Here is a 20,669-nt window from a genome sequence, read left to right as displayed (position 1 = left end):
TGTCGAGTCAACATCACAGGCTTGAGTCTGAGAATCTCAAAGAACTTCAATTAAAAAAACTGCTTCTTGACGTCAATAAGTCAAAAACAAAACATATTCAGCCTGAAAAAGAGGAATCAACATTTTAGGAATCCATGTGACGAAGAACTTCATTGAATCAACTCCTCGTCCCAGAAGTTCCTCCGACTGGACGTCCTTCTGCGTCTCAAGCGGGGAAACCTCTCTCTCGTCAACCCCGGGGTTTCGTCACGTTCTACCTCCACGATATGCATCCGACATCATTTAGCACGTTGCCATAGCAACAAGCACACGTCCTTGGAAGAGTTGAACGTGCGAAAGAGAAGGATGCATTAAACGCTGCATAACTTAACTTAGTGAATCGCACACATGTGGCAAATGTGTCATTAGTCGCGAACAAAGACGTGTGTGTTTGGAAGACGGCGTGTAAAGAAGTCGCCCGTCGCGTCAATCAAATGAAAGGCATATCCAAGGAAATACACAACGATGCTGCTAATATTAGTGTTTTGTTTTTCATCTCCTTCCCGAGGAACTGAGGATGATTCAGACCCGGGATGAGTCATCTCACATTTGAAAAAAAAAAATAAAATAAAATCTCCATTTCGGTACTTGGCAGGTATCTCGAGTGAGAACAAAAGTTTTTTTTGTTTTTTTTTAAGTGACCCATTTCCAGCAAGAACGTCAACACTTGTTGCCAGATCAGTGACAGCGAGGAGGCGTTTGAACACAAGAAGTCCTAATTCCATTGATGGATTGGAGTTTGGAAAAACAAAAACAAACGGTTTCGTGGAGGTTGGAAAACAAATGGAATGAGTAATGAACCTTCCAGGCATAAGCCCCGCCCCCGCCACACGGTCACATGACCCGGAACTAAACATCGCTGAGGTGACTTTGAGACGAGTACAAAAGGAAAGAGGTTGGAGAAAAAAGAGAGAAACTATGACACTAGTAGGACCCTACTGGTCCCTTAAAGTACTGCAAACTATTCCAAAAGGTTCTGTATAAATAACAAGTATAAGAATTAAATATATATATTATCATGATTATTGTTGTTGTTATTCTAGTAAATGACTTGAAATCAGCGGAATTAGATGGTTTCTAAAGCAGGGAGCGTAGCAAAATTATTTGCTATCTTGTTCAAAATAAATTAACAATTCCTTTTTTTTTTTTTTTTTTAAATCAGCCATAACTACAGCTTTCCATCCAACAACTTGTCTTTGCATTTACTTACACACCTTAAAATAAAGGTATTTTTATGATTTATGTGTTGGTGGAACTGCAGGTAATTTTGATACGGCCCCTGAATAAAAAACATGAGGGAAGAACATGCACACCAAGTTCTTCATAACATAAAAAAGATGGTGGATAAACTTTTTGCGCAAACAATATTTAAAATACTTTATTGACCAATTAAGTCGTTGAAATACGGGATGATTTTCAGTTTCAATCCGACTATACTTTCAGTATTTCACACTCCACTTCTGCGCGTCTCTGAGCGGCAGATACTGGATGGCATTGACTCATTGAGTTCCCTCTGTGGATCGTCTACGCTCCGGGTTCACAGTAGATGATCCGCCTCTTCTTCTGCATCCAGCAGGAGCTCGGTCAACAAATGATGCCGCGGAAGCTTGAGCTGGCATGAAGTGGTCAGTGGATTCGTACCACAGCAGCATCTGTTGACCGTCTACTGCTGTGCTATGAGTATAGGGTTAGAACGCCACTTGGAGCCAAGATTTTAATTTCCCTGCATTTCACTGATCTGTATTATTGAGACCTTATTTTGAAGCATTTGAAATACTTGTATCAATGAGCTCACTGGGCCACAGGGGGCAGTAGCGCTCGAGAGAGCTTTTCGCAACACGGCGAGCACGATAAGAGCTCTTGGAGTGACCAATCCTAAATGATTTCCGTGGATCCAGATGGACAAACTTTACTCACTAGTCCCCCGTTAGGAAAATTTCCAGAATATTTCAGTTTAAAAAAAATACTTTTAATTTCTCTTGATTTTTTTATGGTTGGCTTTCAAATCACAATTGACTTTATTTCATAGTTTTTTTTATGGTTAATATATATTCATAATATAAATATTAATATAGTATAAAAAATATGTCAAACTATTTATATAATATACATCTATTATTGTTCATGTCATATAATATCAGAGGGATCAATTAAGTTTATCCATCCATCCATCCATCCATCCAGTATATAATGACTATTTTCAATCAAAACCAACCTGTTCAAAAATGGCTACACGTGATCGTCTTTTCTGTACCTTTTCATTATTTTTTGTGAAGCATCTTTGTGTGTCCCAAAAAGTGCTCAATAAATAAAATGTCTTAATATTATTATTATTTATTAAGATGCAAATATTCCATGAGTTTTTAGCAGTCATTATGTCCTTTGTATCTAAAGGATCAATGAAATCCAGAGTGATCGTGGCGTGACTGAGGACGAGAGGATACAGTCAACACCAGCACCTTTAAAAGCTGATGTTTGGACATATTTTGGTTTCGAAACCAAAGCAGTTACGACTTCGTCAAGAGTCATGTGGTCTGTAAATTCTGCAACACCAGAGTCAAGTACTTGACAATACTACAAACATACTACAGTATCACTATATATCGTAATATATTGCACTCTTGCTCCTGTATCGTGATATGAATTGTATCGCAAAATTCTTGGCACTATATCCCTATAAGGTACGTGACTTTTTGTTTTTGCCTTCAATGAGATCAAGTTTTTCGTCTCCGCCTAAGAAAAAACGGCAACATGGGTTTTAATCGCTCGTGTCTCCGAGAGCCGTTCGGCTCCGTCTCACACTTGACATCTTCTCTGTCTCACATTAACCTTTCGTCCTGATCCTCGTGTCACGCCGCCCGCAGATAAACAAGGAGATTACAGACGCCCAGGAAAGAGGCGACGGTTCCGATAAGGACGCCGGCTGCGCCGGAGAGGAAGGATGTCGGAGCGAACGCAGGGGCCGGCGGGGGCCGAAGGTAGCGGCTCCTCCGATCACCGAGGCGTGACCCGAGGCGTGTTTGGTCGCACGAGCTTCACTGTAGCTTCACAAATGGATGATAAGATCGATGATAATACAAACACGTGTTGGTTAAAGTTATCTAGCATTTGGTTCCACTGGAGGTTTTATTTAAAGCGATAAATCGTGTTTTAATGTGATTAACTTTATGCAGTATTTGGCTGGAATACAAAGAGTGAATTCAATAATTAATAAATTACACTTAAATCAAAATACAGGAATATAAAGCACTACTAAGTTGTGTAGAAGTTGGTCGAGTAAGCCAAAAGAACTCAATATAATTTATGAATAAACAAAATGTGTTTTTCAAAATATATATTTAATATTTTATTGTGTTTTTTGTTAGTAAATTTACAACTTTATTGACACGACACTGTCATAGAAAATGTTAGACCTCCAGAAACTCCAGAAGAAATTAACCAATGGGCTGCTTTCTTGGTCATAAGCTCCACCCATTTAGTCACTAAAAGCACTAAAATTTAAATTAATTGGATCGGCCAGCTGTCAATCAAAACAGCTGATTTGGTGTTTGACAAATGATCCACATCAAGGCGGAGCTCGGGGAAAAGCTCGTACTATTTTACCGGTGGAAAAAACCCAAAACATACGACCACTTGTGTCGTGTGTCCAGAGTAAGAAAAAGATTTGCTGCAACGTAATAACAAGAGTGATACATTATTAACTCACCACCATGAGCGTATTGCATTATTCTTTTTACTGTTACATCCTGCTGATCAGGAACATTTCCACAGTCAAGTTCCTGTTTTCCACGAGCGACAAAAATGCTCACGATGGCTTAAAAAAAAAACTTTGTACTGAACAAGACACCTTTAAAAATAAAAAAATAATTTAAGCCGCTTTATTTTCTCATTTTCAGAGAGAGATCCAGGATCGCAGCTGTAAAACCATCCTGTGACGACCTCACACCTCATCGCCGCCGACACGCGAAATTCGAATCGATGCTAGCCGCGGTAACGCAGATCGTATTAGCCGCGGACTCGATCAAATTAGGCGCGAGCGCCGCCTCCGCCATCAGTGGCGCCTCGAGGGAACACCAACGCGCTTATAATCGATTTGCTGCCATCGCGTAATCGGCCGCTCGCACTGGCGCCGACTTACACACACACTCCCACACTTGTTTAAAAATAAATGTACACACGTGTTAATCCGACACGTTTAGGTTTGCGTCTCATTGATGCCATCCCTGGCATGAATTAAAGATGACATGGCGAGCAAACGGAGGAGGATTCAATTCAACACAACAAACGTTTCTGAGGCTTTTATCGATCGTTACCCCTGCCAAGGAGTTGTCCGCCCCTGTTAGTTAGCGACTTGACAAGTTAGAATCTCATATAAAGGACCAGGACCAGCTTAAAAAACACTCACCCGGACTTGCATCTGAAGATGTTTTCTGTCCAGATAGTGATGAGACTCTCACGTCATGAGTTCACACAGTCATTATTCTACAATTTTGTCAATTTAACTTTGACTTCATGTCATTTTCTGTGAATATAAGTACATTTACAACTTTATTGACACGGTCACAGAAAACAATGTTTTTGAAGGTGTCTTAAGTTAAGTTAAGTTATTTGTTCAGGCTTTTCCTTGAATTTCTCGAACTCCTGTGTTGTTCTCGATGTTGTCTTGATCTTTAAAGTATGTACTGTTTTGAGTATTGTTTTGATTGTTAAAGCGCTTTGTGACCCTGGTCTCGAAAAGCGCTATATAAATAAATATTACTTACTTACTTACTTACATAAGCCCCGCCCACCGTCTATTAAAACAGCTGATTTGGTGTTTGAAATTTTATGAAATGTTGTACCACTGCTTATTGATATTTAACAGCAAATAATAAGCAAATACAATTATTTAAAAAATAATAGTAATTATTTAAAAAAATTAAATCCCGTTTTATTTTCATCGTGGATCTTTTTTTTTATGTTCAATTAGGTGTTTAAAAAAAAGTTATTATTTCGTTTATTTTCAATTGACATGCAAATATTCACGCATTTGTTCATTTTGGAGTTGCAATTAAATTCACGGCCATTAGATGGCGGCATTCAATACGTCCTCTGCATCTGAACAAACAATTAAATCCAGTGAGATGCGGACAATGACTGAGGACAAGAGGATACAGTTGACTCCAGCTGCTTTTAAAGCTGAAGTTTAGACATATTTCGGCTTTAGTTAATTATTATTATTATTATATCGTATTTAATCCTATTCTAGCAATTAAAAGCGATTTCACGTCTTTGTTAAGGGGGGAAATGAATCAGACGCACTTTGTCAATTGTTTCCTACTTAAAACGATCCCATCAACAAGCATCTTTTGTAGTGAGTCCGGGAGAAATTGGACTTATTTGAACATCTCGGACAGAACATGATACTGATAAAATAGAAGCCAATTCTATTTGAGCCATGCTGAAAATTAATTTGCATCGCATGGATTTAGTCTCAACATGAGACATAGTTGATATACATATACTAGCAAATATCAGCTCCGTGGATATGTCACATTTATCCACGAGGGCGGAAGTGAACGATCAATATTTGCCTGACGGAACAATTCTTCTCTCCTCGGTGCTACGAAGCCTCCTTCATAAGAGACTCACCAGGACTCTTCAGCAGAGACGCTGCTCAGTGCAGCTGCTGCTGTGACACACAGTCTGCAGGGAGACACTGATCACAACTCTCTGCTGTGACATGTGCTGTTTAGTGGGTTTGATCGAGAACAATCGTCTTTTCTAAAGACAAACAGGCCATAATCCTGCAGCTTTTTTAACACCTGAGGAGGATACAATTGTATTTTCTTCCCTTAGAGAGAATCAAATGATTGTTGTGGTGGAAGGTCAACTCCGTTAGCAAACGCCAAATACAAACGAAATGAAAAAAATAATAAATATATTCAAACATGTCCAAATATGATTTAAACAATATACGTCACATAGTAAGTATGGGAGATATCTGGAGTTTGAGCTTCTTTCTGTAATTCTATGATTTATAATCCGGCTCTCCCTCTACTCTACCTTTTTTAGGTTTTCAAAAGTATTTTTTAATAAGGTAAACAATTTAATATTGCAATATTTCTTCTCTTGATACTGTATCAATATTTAACAGCCCTGCATGTATTTTTATTATTAGAAATTCATTTTTTACAGCATTTGTTCAAGATCCTGAGGAATAAGGACAAGAGGATACAGTCGACTCCGGCAGATATTAAAGCTGATGTTTGGACATATATATATATATATATATATATATATATACATTTTTTACAGGCTGTTGCTCCTAAGATCTTCCTCTTTCTCCATGTTTGATGATCTACTGACTCCTTCAAGAAACATCTCAAGACATTTTTATTTGTGCTTATCCTTGACTTTCTGGAATACCTGTGTAGTTCTCTGTGTTATCTTGATCTTTTAAGTATATAGTTTATTGAATATTGTTTTGATTGTTTAAGCGGTTTGTGACCCTGGTCTGGAAAAGCGCTATACAATTCAACATTTACTTCATTTTTTTTTAATGAAAGCAGTTTCGACTTCATCAAGTATCGCATTATATCGTATCGTCAACCCTGTATCGTGGTATGTGTCGCCATATAATTGACAATACTATATCATATCTTTGTCATTTCTATTCAAGTTTATTTCACTTTTATTCAAAACCTTAATAAAGTACGACCTACCTACCTGACTTCAGTCATCTGCTTGATTTAGACTCATTTGAAACTGAAAAGTTTTGAGGAATTTCCCCACAATGCCAATAACTTTGAAAAAAAAAAAAAAAAAAAAAAAGCTGGAGGAACAGTTGGAAAAAGTTTGACAATAACAAAGACATGATTCAAAAGAAGAAGAATGTAACATTAAAATCATCAGGGTCAATCAAAATATCAATTTGTTTTCACATTTGAAATAATACTTCAAATTCTCAAAGAAATAAATTCCAAAGAAGTTCCAGTGAAGTTCATTCAAGACCGGAATGACCGCTACACCCTGAATAGACCCACAATCAATCCTTCAAAGATTAATGTATTTTTGGGTCAGGAGTCATGGTGGGGGGGCGACCCGGCTTGTGAGAAAACAATATCTGAGAAATGTGACTGCAATACAAGCCATCAAACCAGTTCACAGGAGTTCAAAAACACTATTATGAGTCAAGGAAAAAACACTGAAACTAAACCCACTTCTACCATTACTTTCCCTCCATAACTCCAGTAATATCAGAAGAATTGTTAAGAAAAATGTTTACTCTCATATCCTGATCCAGTGTGTAGCATACGATTTATATCTGATGCATTTAAGTTTATCAAAATGATCAAATGTTATTAGGTTAAAACGTGGTTTCTTGTTGATATTACACTACTGTATTTATCTTTGTGCTCTCCTGGCCTTGACTCCGCCCCCTCTGTTGGGATTGGTCGAAAACAGAACCTGCATAATTGTGACCAATAGAAAAAAAACATTATCTTCATATTTAATTATCCATGAATTTTTAATGGCACAGAAAAATTATTCAACATTAAATTTTGAACAAGATTCTATTCTGATATTTCCCCAAATTAAAAAAAATACATTTTGGTAGAATAAAAAAACTAAACACATTAATTAATCACACTAGAATGGTGGATGAGGACTCGAAAAATACTTCTCTCCGATGCTCAGTGACCTTTAAAAACAGGTGTTTGAATGAGCGAAAAATACTAATGAAGCAGCCGTAGCTGTGGACGCAATTGAACTTTACTCAAGTATTTTAAAAGCACACACAACAGATGGCGGTGATTACAAACAACGTCCGTCGCTGCTTTTCTGCATTTTCAGACAAAAGGAATCAACAAAACAGCAGTAGCAATTATTTTTCAAGCCAGGAAAATCACCACACTGCGAGTGGCGGAGAACATCATTATCAAAACATATAAAACCTATAGGTAGAAAAGATGGTTGTGTTTTACAAATAAACACTTTTTTCACAAACCACCTTCCTTGGATACAGAACTACACATCACACAAACCATCTTTCGTAGCTCAGGAATCACACGAAACATGTTCATGTAAGCGATAAAGTCATATTTTCAGACTAATCCCACAAAATAAATAGACGACGATGACATCTAAATAGATAAAAGAAGCAGAGTTTTCTGTTCTGAAAAAAAAGATTAAAAAGCAGAAATGATAAGAAATCATTTTCACTCGACTTATTTTCAATTTCTCTACTAATGCATGACTGCAGAAAATGATAGTATATTTACTGTGTTGTAAATAAAACGAAAATGATATAAACTGATGTCAAATCATTGAACTCTGAAATGAAAGTTTCTAAGACACATTGTTCAGTTCAAGGTAAATAAACACACACAAGGATATTTCAGCTACAACAAGGTTCAAGGAAGTCAAACTTATCTTTTAAATTTGCTGTTAATAGAATGTAGAAGATTGAAGATTGAGAAGATAGTGTTTTGATAGAGACTTTAGAAATGTTCAAACTGCAGGTTGCTCCCAACATGTTAACATTAATAACCTTCTGATATTTACTTATTTATCTGATATTCAAGTAAACGTCTTAGTTGTAAGTTGTTGCAATTAATTCTGTAACTATGAGGACGTGATTCAGGTGATGAGTCCACACGTACGAACATCTGGATCTGTGATAATCTTTGAATATTCCCTCGGTTAAGATGTTTAAGAGGAGAACATTAATTACATAGCTTTTTTTTTCTTTTTTACTTCAGCAGGGATATCATTCAGCTATTCCATTGGGGACCCCGAGGTATTCCTAGGCCAGCCTGAAGGGAAAGTATCACGAGCGTGTCCTGGGTCTACCTGTTATCTTGTTCTTTTGGTCACTACCCACCGCTCGGGATTATGGGTAAAGAGGGTAGATCGACTGGTTTAAAGAAAGCTTTGCCTCTTGGATTAGCTCTCTATTCACCAACAGTTCGGTGAATCGTCTGCATAACTGTAGCACGGGTTGTAGGGGTCACAAATCACCAGGTGGGACTGAATCACGAGCTGACGCCGGTCTGCAGGAAGTCCTGCGTTTAAATAAGGCAGCGCTGACAGCCGACTGTGTCCCTGCCAAACCATTCACACTAGAACCAAGAACAAGAACCAGAGATACTAAAAACTGCTTCACTTTGAGGCAGGATCTCCATCCCCAACCCGGAGAGGACACACCCCCTGATTCCGGCTGAGAATTTAAATAAATATTCGAAAAAATAGTGAAAAGATAAACATTCTTTTACTGCTCATTCTACTGCCTTCGATTACAAACATACATTTAGAAGTCAATAACCCTGAAGTCGTAACTCTGGAAGGTGTTGAGACACAAGCAGGACCAGAGATGCACTGGGAAATTGCTTCTCCGAGCCCATAAACCCCCGTACAAAGGTCAGAAAGCTACGGCAATAGGGTAAAATCAAGAGATAAAGAGGCAAAATCGCACCTTCAAGAAGGAATCTGCGTTAAAGTGTAAGTCTGCATGCAGCATGAGTGCAGTAGAGGGTGAATTAAAAACCCATTAAAGGCAACAGCAAAGGACCAGAAAGAATATTTGATTTCAAACATTTTAATAAGCACTTAAAAAACCATCAGAAAACATTTTGTTCAAATAAAGAAGTATTAAATCACAAGAATCAATTGTGAAATTGCCTTACATTTCTTCAAATGACTTATTAAATGAAATCCTTTTGTCACGATTTCCTCCCGAGTCATTTAATTTTGCTGGATTATTTCCTGCCTGCCCTCTGCATTGTCTGTTTTTGTTGAGTGTTGGCAGAGACACAGTCGGCTGTCAGCGATCAGACTATCAGCCCTGATTTATCTAGAACGCAGGACTTCCTGCAGACCGGCGTCAGCTCGTCATTCAGTCCCACCTGGAGATTTGTGACACTTACAACCCTTGTTACTCGGAACCTTGCGATTCCTTCGCAGTTATTTTTTTTTCTTCGTTTTTGGTGAATGTTTGGTTCATTCTTATTCTCTTTTTTTTCTTCCTCAGTGGACTGTGCGTCTGGGTGTCACCACTTCTGGATTTCCCCCGCTATTGTGCTCATAAGGAGAGAAAGTGAGTAAGTAAGTAAGTAAACTATATTTTAAGAGCGCTTTTCCAGACCATGGTCACAAAGCCCTTAGACTTTTTAAATGGTAACTTGTGTAAATTTCCGCTCCTGGATCTCCTTGTTTTGTTTCATGACACCTTTACTGAATCGCCACCGCAAAATAATGCGGGTAAAATAAAAAATTATGCTAATTTAGCGGCATGGAAAACATCGCCCTGCATTTTTTGCATTAGTTATATTGTCCAGGTGGCAATAATAACACAGCGCCGTGAGCGCTTTTGGTGCGAATCCAGGGCTTACAGTGCACTGAAAAAAAAAAGGTACCATCTGTCTCTGTAGAAGTCCGAACCATCAATAGCACTCGGTCATGTCAGTATTTCAACCAATTAAGGGGAAAAAAAACGGAGCAGCTATTCACTCAATACAAGATCTATAAGACTTTTACGACTGATGGCCACTGAGGTGATTTATTGACTGACTTGGGAATGAGTTACGTACTGACGACCATCAATAATTCAATGTCCAGTTCCAGGCGACAGCAGGACCAGCGAGCCATCAGCTCCTCAAGCAACACCTATAGACAAAGGGGACTGAGGTGTTTATTAAAATGTTACACACACTTTCACACACACTCGCGCGTGAATATTTCCGTCACAAATTAACCCGATGCAGACCGATCGGCCGATGATCGTGCTGAGCACGAGGAGAAACCCTAAGACCTTCTACCGCCGAGGTCATGGCCAGAGACAGCTTTTCGATGGAGGGTCACTGCCCCGGATACATGTGGGTGGAGGACAAACCAGGATCATTTCTCACATAGAAATAATGATCGACGCAAGTATGAGGACAAATAACTTCTTTTTGTTTGACACTTTATTCAACATTATTTATTTAACATCAAAAACAAATACACACAATATTTTATCTTTAAATTATTGTGGGTGTTTGGTGAGGTGGTATATATATATATATAAAAGCAATTCTATCTAGTGAGTACTAGAGTCAATCCGGAAATTAGATACTAGATACTGGATTTAATGTTGAGTACTTGATAGTATGTTGGGAGTACTAGTGGTAGGTACTAGATAGAATGTCATTATTACTAAATACTATTCAGTGACAACTTGATACCATGTTGTAAGTATTAGATACTATGTGGTGAGTGAATACATTATACAATGTGTAAGTGAGTACTTGATACCTTGTTGTGAGTGAGTACGTAATAACATGTTGTGAGTGCATACTAGCTACTATGTTGTGAGTGAGTACTTGATACTATGTTGTGAGTGAGTACTTGCTACCTTGTTGTGAGTCAGTACTTGGTACCATGTTGTGAGTGAGTACTTGGTACCTTGTTGTGAGTGAGTACTTGGTACCATGTTGTGAGTGAGTACTTGGTACCTTGTTGTGAGTGAGTGCATGATACCATGTTGTGAGGGAGTACTTGATACCATGTTGTGAGTGAATACTTGGTACCTTGTTGTGAGTGAGTAGTTGATACCATGTTGTGAGTGAGTGCATGATACCATGTTGTGAGTGAGTACTTGGTACCTTGTTGTGAGTGAGTACTTGATACAATGTGTAAGTGAGTACTTGATACCTTGTTGTGAGTGAGTACGTAATAACATGTTGTGAGTGCATACTAGATACTACGTTGTGAGTGAGTACTTGATACTATGTTGTGAGTGAGTACTTGCTACCTTGTTGTGAGTGAGTACTTGGTACCTTGTTGTGAGTGAGTACTTGGTACCATGTTGTGAGTGAGTACTTGGTACCTTGTTGTGAGTGAGTGCATGATACCATGTTGTGAGTGAGTACTTGATACCATGTTGTGAGTGAATACTTGGTATCTTGTTGTTAGTGAGTACTTGGTACCTTGTTGTTAGTGAGTACTTGGTACCTTGTTGTGAGTGAGTACTTGGTACCTTGTTGTGAGTGCATACTAGATACTACGTTGTGAGTAAGTACTTGATACTATGTTGTGAGTGAGTACTTGCTACCTTGTTGTGAGTCAGTACTTGGTACCATGTTGTGAGTGAGTACTTGGTACCTTGTTGTGAGTGAGTACTTGGTACCTTGTTGTGAGTGAGTACTTGGTACCATGTTGTGAGTGAGTACTTGGTACCTTGTTGTGAGTGAGTGCATGATACCATGTTGTGAGTGAGTACTTGATACCATGTTGTGAGTGAATACTTGGTATCTTGTTGTTAGTGAGTACTTGGTACCTTGTTGTTAGTGAGTACTTGGTACCTTGTTGTGAGTGAGTACTTGGTACCTTGTTGTGAGTGAGTACTTGGTACCTTGTTGTGAGTGAGTACTTGGTACCTTGTTGTGAGTGAGTACTTGATACCATGTTGTGAGTGAGTGCATGATACCATTTTGTGAGTGAGTACTTGATACCATGTTGTGAGTGAATACTTGGTACCTTGTTGTTAGTGAGTACTTGGTACCCTGTTGTGAGTGAGTACTTGATACCATGTTGTGAGTGAGTACTTGATACAATGTTGTGAGTGAGTGCATGATACCATGTTGTGAGTGAGTACTTGGTACCTTGTTGTGAGTGAGTACTTGATACCATGTTGTGAGTGAGTACTTGGTACCTTGTTGTGAGTGAGTACTTGATACCATGTTGTGAGTGAGTGCATGATACCATGTTGTGAGTGAGTACTTGGTACCTTGTTGTGAGTGAGTACTTGATACCATGTTGTGAGTGAGTACTTGATACAATGTTGTGAGTGCATGATACCATGTTGTGAGTAAATACTTGGTACCTTGTTGTTAGTGAGTACTTGGTACCTTGTTGTGAGTGAGTACTTGGTACCTTGTTGTAAGTGAGTGCATGATACCATGTTGTGAGTGAGTACTTGATACCATGTTGTGAGTGAATACTTGGTACCTTGTTGTTAGTGAGTACTTGGTACCTTGTTGTGAGTGAGTACTTGGTACCTTGTTGTGAGTGAGTACTTGATACCATGTTGTGAGTGAGTACTTGATACCATGTTGTGAGTGAATACTTGGTACCTTGTTGTTAGTGAGTACTTGGTACCTTGTTGTGAGTGAGTACTTGGTACCTTGTTGTGAGTGAGTACTTGATACCATGTTGTGAGTGAGTACTTGATACCATGTTGTGAGTGAGTGCATGATACCATGTTGTGAGTGAGTACTTGGTACCTTGTTGTGAGTGAGTACTTGATACCATGTTGTGAGTGAGAAATTGATACTATGTTGTGGGTGAGTACTAGATACTGTATAATGATTAGTGGAGACCATGTAGTGAGTACTATAAACTACATAGACAGCCCTGATACACAGAAACAAGATTCATCCTCCAGAGAAGGTTCGTTCACAAAGTCACTTATTGAGAGAGTTTTCTTGTTCACTCCAGTCCAGCTGCAGACACGACTCCTGCAGTGCTGCCCTCACCAGGGCCACCATTCAAGTAGATACACACACCTTCCCCACGATACACACACCTTCACACTCTTCACAACAATACACACACCTTCACACTCTGATGATGCTGTGAGAGTCACACGACTATTAAAAACACATTTTCACATCATCAAGACATGCAAGAGCATGCTAATCATCCAGGGTGTGTGTGAGGGTGTGTGTGAGTGTGTGTGTGTGTGTGTGAGGGTGTGTGTGTGTGTGTGTGAGTGTGTGTGTGTGTGTTCGACGAGGGACTGAGATAATCAGCAGAAAAGGAGTGAATGAAAAAAGGCTTCATTCATTAATAATATGAGCTTGTGTTGAAGTTTTGTGTTTTTGAACAGTTTGATTAAAAAAGTACTGCAGCTGCTTAAGAGAAGTCAAATCTACCCTTACATTCTCTTCCTCCTCTCTTCCTTTCCTTTCTCCTTCTCTTCCTCCTCCACTCATTCCTTATCTTACGTCTCTCCTTCTGCTTCATTTTTCTCCTCTCCTCCCTTCTGCCCCTTCTCGTCTTCTTTCTCTCCCTTTTCTTCCTCCTCTCCTCCCTTTTCAACATCTCCTCATCCTCTCCTACTTCCTCCTTGTCTCCTTCCCATCTTTTATCCCTCTCTCCTTTCCTTCATCTTCCTCATCCTCCACTGATTTCTATTCCTCCTACTTCTTTCCTTCCTTCTCAGCCCCCCCTTCCCTTTTCTCATCTTTCGTCCTTCTTTCCTACTCCTCATCTCTTTCAGTTTTCTCTTCCTCCTCTCCTTCTTTCAATTCATCCTCTGTTCTTTCTCTTCCTCTTCTCCTTCTTTCAATTCCTCCTCTTGTTCTTTCTCTTCCTCCTCTCATTTTTTGTCTTCCTTCTATCCTCCCTTCTCCCCTTCCTCACCGTCTTTCTCTCCCTCCTCTTCCTCACCTCCTACCTTTTCTTCTTCTTCTCCTCCTCATCTACTTCTTCCTCCTGATCCCTGTCCCCTTTCTTCTCCTCTCCCTCCTCATCTCTTTCATCTTCTTCCTCTCCTTTCTTCTGTCCGGCTTTTCCCCTCTTCTTCATCCTATGCCCCCCTTTGCTTGGCTTTTTCTCTGGTTCCTTTCATTCTTTGTCTTCCTTCTATCCTCCCTTCTTTCCTTCCTCACCGTCTTCCTCCCCTTCTTCTTCCTCACCTCCTACCTATTTTTTCTTCTCCTCCTCCTCTCCTTCCTCCTCATCCCCGTCCTATCTCTTCTCCTCTCCTTCATCTTCTTCCTCTCCTTCCTTCTGTCCTGCTTTTTTCCTCTTCTTCATCCTCTGCCCCCTTTACTTGGCTTTTCCTCTGGTTCCTTTCATTCTTTGTCTTCCTTCTATCCTCCCTTCTTTCCTTCCTCACCGTCTTCCTCCCCTTCTTCTTCCTCACCTCCTACCTTTTTTTTCTTCTCCCCCTCCTCTCCTTCCTCCTCATCCCTGTCCTATCTCTTCTCCACTCCTTCCTCATCTCCTTCATCTTCTTCCTCTCCTTCCTTCTGTCCTGCTTTTTACCTCTTCTTCATCCTCTGCCCCCTTTGCTTGGCTTATCCTCTGCTTCCTTTCATTCCTTCTCCCTCTTTCACCTGCGACTTTCATTCCTCTGATCCTTCATTGAATCTTCATGCGTTCGGCAAACGCACACAACGTGTCACAGAGACACAATCCTGCAGTAAAAAACCGGCGTCTGCTCCAGACGAACGACTTCTAAGGAAACTTCCGCGTCCGTCAACAACCCTGCTGTGCTTCTGAAGCAGAAATAAACTTGGAAGGAGTCGTATTTTTAATTTCACTTCAACTTAAGTGCTGACCCGTTAGTTCATCGTACGTTTACCATCACAGGTTGTTTTCTTTTTCAAATCTCGCTTTCAACGTAAATGCTTCAAGACAAACAACTGATTGAGCCTTTAATCTAGTGTATGATACTGAAAGCCTCACGATCTCATCTGCTGTTATTCTGAAGTGTGTTTGTCTCTCATTTGCATCACATTTGACCCTTTAATAAACCCAGAAGTTCTCGCTGCTCCTCTGTTCACCCTCACCACGCTTGAATATTTGATCGCAAGCCCCCGAGGACATCACCTGAAACTCCACAAGATGGAAAAACAGTGATTAAAAGGACGTGATTTTCGACGCTCACGGCTTGATTCGGATAAACGGTTTAGCAAACACGGCTATCAGCGTCACATCTTCCTGTACAGACGGTGTGTCTGAGGCAGCCACCGAAATAACACGCCGCCGCCGCTGCGACTGTACTTCCACGCAGATCAAACAGGGCTGAGCTGAGGCGCAGCAGCAGGAAGCTTTTATCATGAAGCACCTTGTTTTTCATTCCCTCGCTTCGGGGCCACGGTGGACTGACTCACCTCCCGGGTCCAGAGCCAGCTGTTCTACTGAGCCGCACATGTCCGCGCTGTGGCTATAGAAGGACCTGTGAGGGTCGTGACCAGATGACCCGGAAATGAAAGATAAGTAACTTGTTTATTGAATATTCTATCAGTGCCTTCAGGAATAAAAATGGCTGTTACGACGGTGACTGACCTTAAACTGTTGCCCTTCGTTTTAGGACTTGTGGCAAAACTGGTGACTTTTAACGTCGACACCATCAGGACCAGACGTAAGGTTTACAAAATGTGTGAGGATCTGACCAGAAAATGTGTACTTCCGCAACAAGTCATGGTATCTTCACCTAATCGGAAGAATGGAACTCTAAACACAAATTTAATCACAGAGGAAGTATTAGTCAGATTTTTATTTGATTTTCATTCTTTGAGGCTCAAATCTTTACTATCTCCTTTTCTTCTACTTCACCGATATCATGTATTTGACATCCTCTACCTGTGTTCCTTATCTTAAGCACTGACATATCTAAAGATCACCATATCAACAGGAACAGTCATCCACTTTGATTTTGAATGCCAAAATGTAGCCCCCAGACCATAACACATCGAACCAAAACAATCTCCCGGACTCGGTGACGGCAGCGTAAAAATCCTTTTTTTTTTTGCTTTTACCATACTACATACACGATAGATCAATGTACAGTTCTCTGATCTAGAGTGTGTAATGGCTAGAATCTTAAGATACACAGTATATCACGATACTATATTTACACAATATTGTGATACTGTAGTAACAAGTATGTATTTGTAGTATTGTCAAGTACTTGACTCTGGTGTTGCAGAATTTACAGACAATATGACTCTTGATGTAGTCGTAACATTCGTTTTGAAACCAAAATATGTCCAAACATCAACTTTAAAAGCGGCTGGAGTTGATTGTATCCTCTCATCCTCAGTTATCGCCAGGATCTCACGGGATTTCATTGTTCAAGCGGAAATTAACCCTTGGTTCTGTACTCACCTTAAACTTGTGAAGTTGACTAGGGTTGTGTTAGCCTGGAATCGCACCAACAGATCTGTGCTGGGCCTCCTTACATATGCATTATCGTCATCGTAGAGGGATGCAACAGGTATGAAGTCATGTTATGAATTTAAAGACATTTTATGTTTTTTAATTTGGCAATTCACTGATTAAAATCTTCAGAATCATACGTTGATGTAAACTTCTAAACGCTTGACCATCTTTCTGCGCCTAAAGATAAATCTTAGTTCATCCGACTACCATCTAAAGAAGAAAACATTTGGCTTCTATAGGTGATTATTGTTCTCTCAGTTTGGTGCAACGGTTTCAGTTGTTTAAGTAACAATGAACCCATCTGTGATTCCCGATATGAATTCCCACCACCACGGACTCTTCAATTAATCATACACACTGTATGCGCACACACTCACACACACACTCACACAATCGCACCCTCTAAAGCCAGCCTGTCTAAACCAAACTCCATTATTTATTAACACTGGCTCACTCTGGGATCTTCGCTCAAAATTGAATTCTTGTGTGGAATTAGCGGCTTCGGTATAGTTCGACAACATGCTGACGGCGCTTTGTTCCACCTGCCGGCGCACACGCCACGACTTCGTTTTGTCACAGGTGCAGCCGACGGCGACCGGCGTGACGGACACCGACAGCTCGGATCACAGGTACATGGTTATAAAACGCTGCTACGAGGGGGAAACCTTCAACAGGGACGTCAACGTTGAATTCCATGATCCATACTGACGCGAGCATTTATTTGCAGGTTGATCCTGGCGAGACGTATTGAAGAAGATCACTCTGGTAACACAACGGCGCAGTGGCTCGTCTGTGCTGCGTTGACTTGAGTCGCACTGTTGTAATACAGTACTTCATCAGTGCATGTATTACTGAGCATTACTTCTGTTGAAGACAGTTTTCATGATCCCTTTGTAAGTACAGGTGGAATAAATTTTGATGAACTTAAATATCGCAAAGTCTTGTTCACAATATCATATCGATAATTCAAAATCCCTGTTTTCTGGCTTTCAAATCACATTATTTATCAGAGTTATTTCATGTTTTGTATTTCAAATGTGTATACAATTAAAAAAGATATGTACCTGTATATATATATTTTTAATTACATTTAAAATCATTGTTGTGTTGCTGTCCAACTTCTGGCAGCCATTGCGTCCTCCACAGCTAGAAGAACAATGTATTCTCCGGTGATGACTGAGGACGAGAGGATACGGTCGACTCCAGCAGCTTTTAAAGCTGATGTTTGGACGTATTTTGGTTTAAAAAACAAATGAAAACGGTTACGACAAGAGTCATGTGGTTTGTAAATTCTGCAACACCAGAGTCAACAACCACTCAACAATACTACAAATATACTTGTAACTACAGTATCACTTTACATCGTATCGTTGCCCCTGAATCGTGATACGCATCGTATCGTTTAGTTTAATTTTAAGAGAGTAGAAGCAGCAGATTCGGCACAATTTCAATGGAGTCATCTCAAGACAATTTGCAGTTTAAACGACACTTCAAAAGAAAAGAGGGAAAACAGGTCTCAGCGAATAAAAATCAGCAAGCGTTTGGCGACAGCAGGGAGGAAATAAATGTTCTTTAAACGAGCAGAAAGTTTGAGCAGTAAGTAAGTAATTAAGTCATTTGTATTTATATAGCGCTTCCCCCATCGGTCACAACCCCCATCCAGAGACATTGGCTTTAAGTGAGTTGTTATTGGAGTATTTAAGTCCACTCAGGAGAGACATCCCCAGCATCAGGGGTCACTCACCTCGATGTAGGAGGCCAGTCTGGGGTAGACCCTGTACGGTCCCACGATGTGCGACAGGGGCGTGTTGCACGGGAAGCTGGTGGTGACGGCGTGGCTCACTTCCGGGAGAGAGAACACCTTGAAGCCGAACTTCTCGTAGAGCTTCTGCAGTTCTTCGTCCGGCGTCTCGTCGCCCTCGCACAGGACGCTGCCGACCACGTAGCGGCACTTCTCGGCCGGTCTCTGAGGGGAGAGAAAAACCCACGCGAATCAATAAATGTAATAAGAAGTTTAGTGGGTCAGGTTTACGAAGTGCAGGGCGGGGCCGGGCAATTACATTTCCTCAGGGGGCCACTTTATATACCGTTGCTTTTGCGGGGGGGCGAGATAAGAATGATAAAAACACGTAAAACATTAATACAACTTCAGTTCTATTGATTATTAATGTCGTAAAGGTTTGAAAAAAAGATAGAATTTTCTCTTCAGCCTGTGACTCTTGACCTTTGAGTCGAGTTTATTCAAGAAAAAAAACCTGTAAACTGGTGGAAAAATGTTTGTTGTATGAAGGTCGGTCCAGGAATATAATAGTCATATCAAACTTGTCCAAACCGGCTGAATAATACGAGTTGTCATTATATGATCCTTTATACATATAAATATACATAATGATATGAACTTTTATTTTTGTATGACCTTCATTATTTCCCTTAAATGTATTCAATACATTTTTTTTTTTAAAGTCATAAAAAATTATCTCCAGCAGATTATATACATATATATTAAAAAAAAAATTAAAACTGAAAAATCATAAATCGTAAAAAACAATACCAGTAGCAAAATGTTAAAATAAAAATGAAGAATAATAGAAATTAATGAAATGCAACTTGAAAATAAAAAAAACTTTTAAAGTAAAACTTGTAATGAGTAAAAAATATAAATACCATTTTATTTTTAAATTATTTTTTACACTATTGGTTTTAATCTGACCTCATGATGGGCCACATCAATAAAATCAAAAGGGCCACATGTGTTCCATGGGTCGCCCCAGGTCAAGGTCAAAGCGACCACCTCACATTAAGAAGTTTACAACCTGCAGCCTTTACTCTGGATACTCCGGTTTCCTCCCACAGTCTAAAAACATACAGAGGTTGATGGAGAACTCTGAATTGTTCGTCGGTATGTGAATGTTTTTGCATCTTTTTATGTCATGAAACATGAACTGTACAGGGTGTCCCCCGCCTCTCACCCCAGGTAGCTGGGATGGCGTCCTTGTTAAGGGAATCAAGGGTAGAAAACGAACGTTGCGGAGTATTTTCACGACGTGAATCGGCCTCGTGATGCGACGCGACATCCGCATGCTTGCTTGAAATAAAAGCAGCATCAGCACCGGCGGAGTGGAAACAGAGTTCTGATAGTAACGTGTGCAGACGCTGCACATTCACAACCTCAACGAACAGAGAGTCCGCTCCATAGGTCCGAGTGATCGTTGTCTATCGTGAGATTCGTCCCATAGATGTATTCTTTCGATCGCAAATAAATGCATCGAAGAAAGCGCTCGAAGAATTGCTGGTTTGTGATCAGGGAGGAGCACAGGTGCCGGGGTGAGAGAGGCTGAATCTTTTATCAGTTTTTTGTTCTCCACCACAGGCAGGTGCTGACAGGAGCGTCTGACTAGTTCTCAGCAATCATTGCTTTTATTCCTTCCTGACAATGTGGCTGCGAGCCGGTGCAAAGACAATCCCCGTTACTTGTCAATCACAAATGAACACCACAAGAAGAAAGAAAAAAAAGGTAGATTCTAGTGATACTTTTATTTATATAATACTTTATATATTTATATTTTTATGCACTTAATATCAACAGATACTGAAACATTTCACCTCAAATGAAACTTAAATGTTTCTTCTTTTTTCCTCCTAAATGTTGCTCTTTTGTCTTTTGCCGCATTGTGTCTTCATGCAGGTTTTAGTATTTAAAGTAAAACTGTCTGAAG

At 39.9% G+C, this 20,669-nt stretch overlaps 1 protein-coding gene across 1 annotated transcript in view; it reads right to left on the bottom strand.

Annotated features, from left to right (window-relative positions):
* The window catches only part of tex264a (testis expressed 264, ER-phagy receptor a), a 66,084-nt gene that overhangs the window by 27,005 nt on the left and 18,410 nt on the right, over positions 1-20,669 (bottom strand). The window contains exon 2 of the mRNA XM_087800955.1: positions 18,698-18,919. Coding sequence (XP_087657081.1) covers positions 18,698-18,919 — 222 coding nt within the window. The remainder of the gene's footprint in view (positions 1-18,697; positions 18,920-20,669) is intronic.

This window comes from Callionymus lyra, chromosome 10 (assembly GCF_982586985.1).
Source record: "Callionymus lyra chromosome 10, fCalLyr1.hap1.1, whole genome shotgun sequence".
Lineage (NCBI taxonomy): Eukaryota > Metazoa > Chordata > Actinopteri > Syngnathiformes > Callionymidae > Callionymus > Callionymus lyra.
This window is presented reverse-complemented; position numbering and strand designations above follow the sequence as displayed.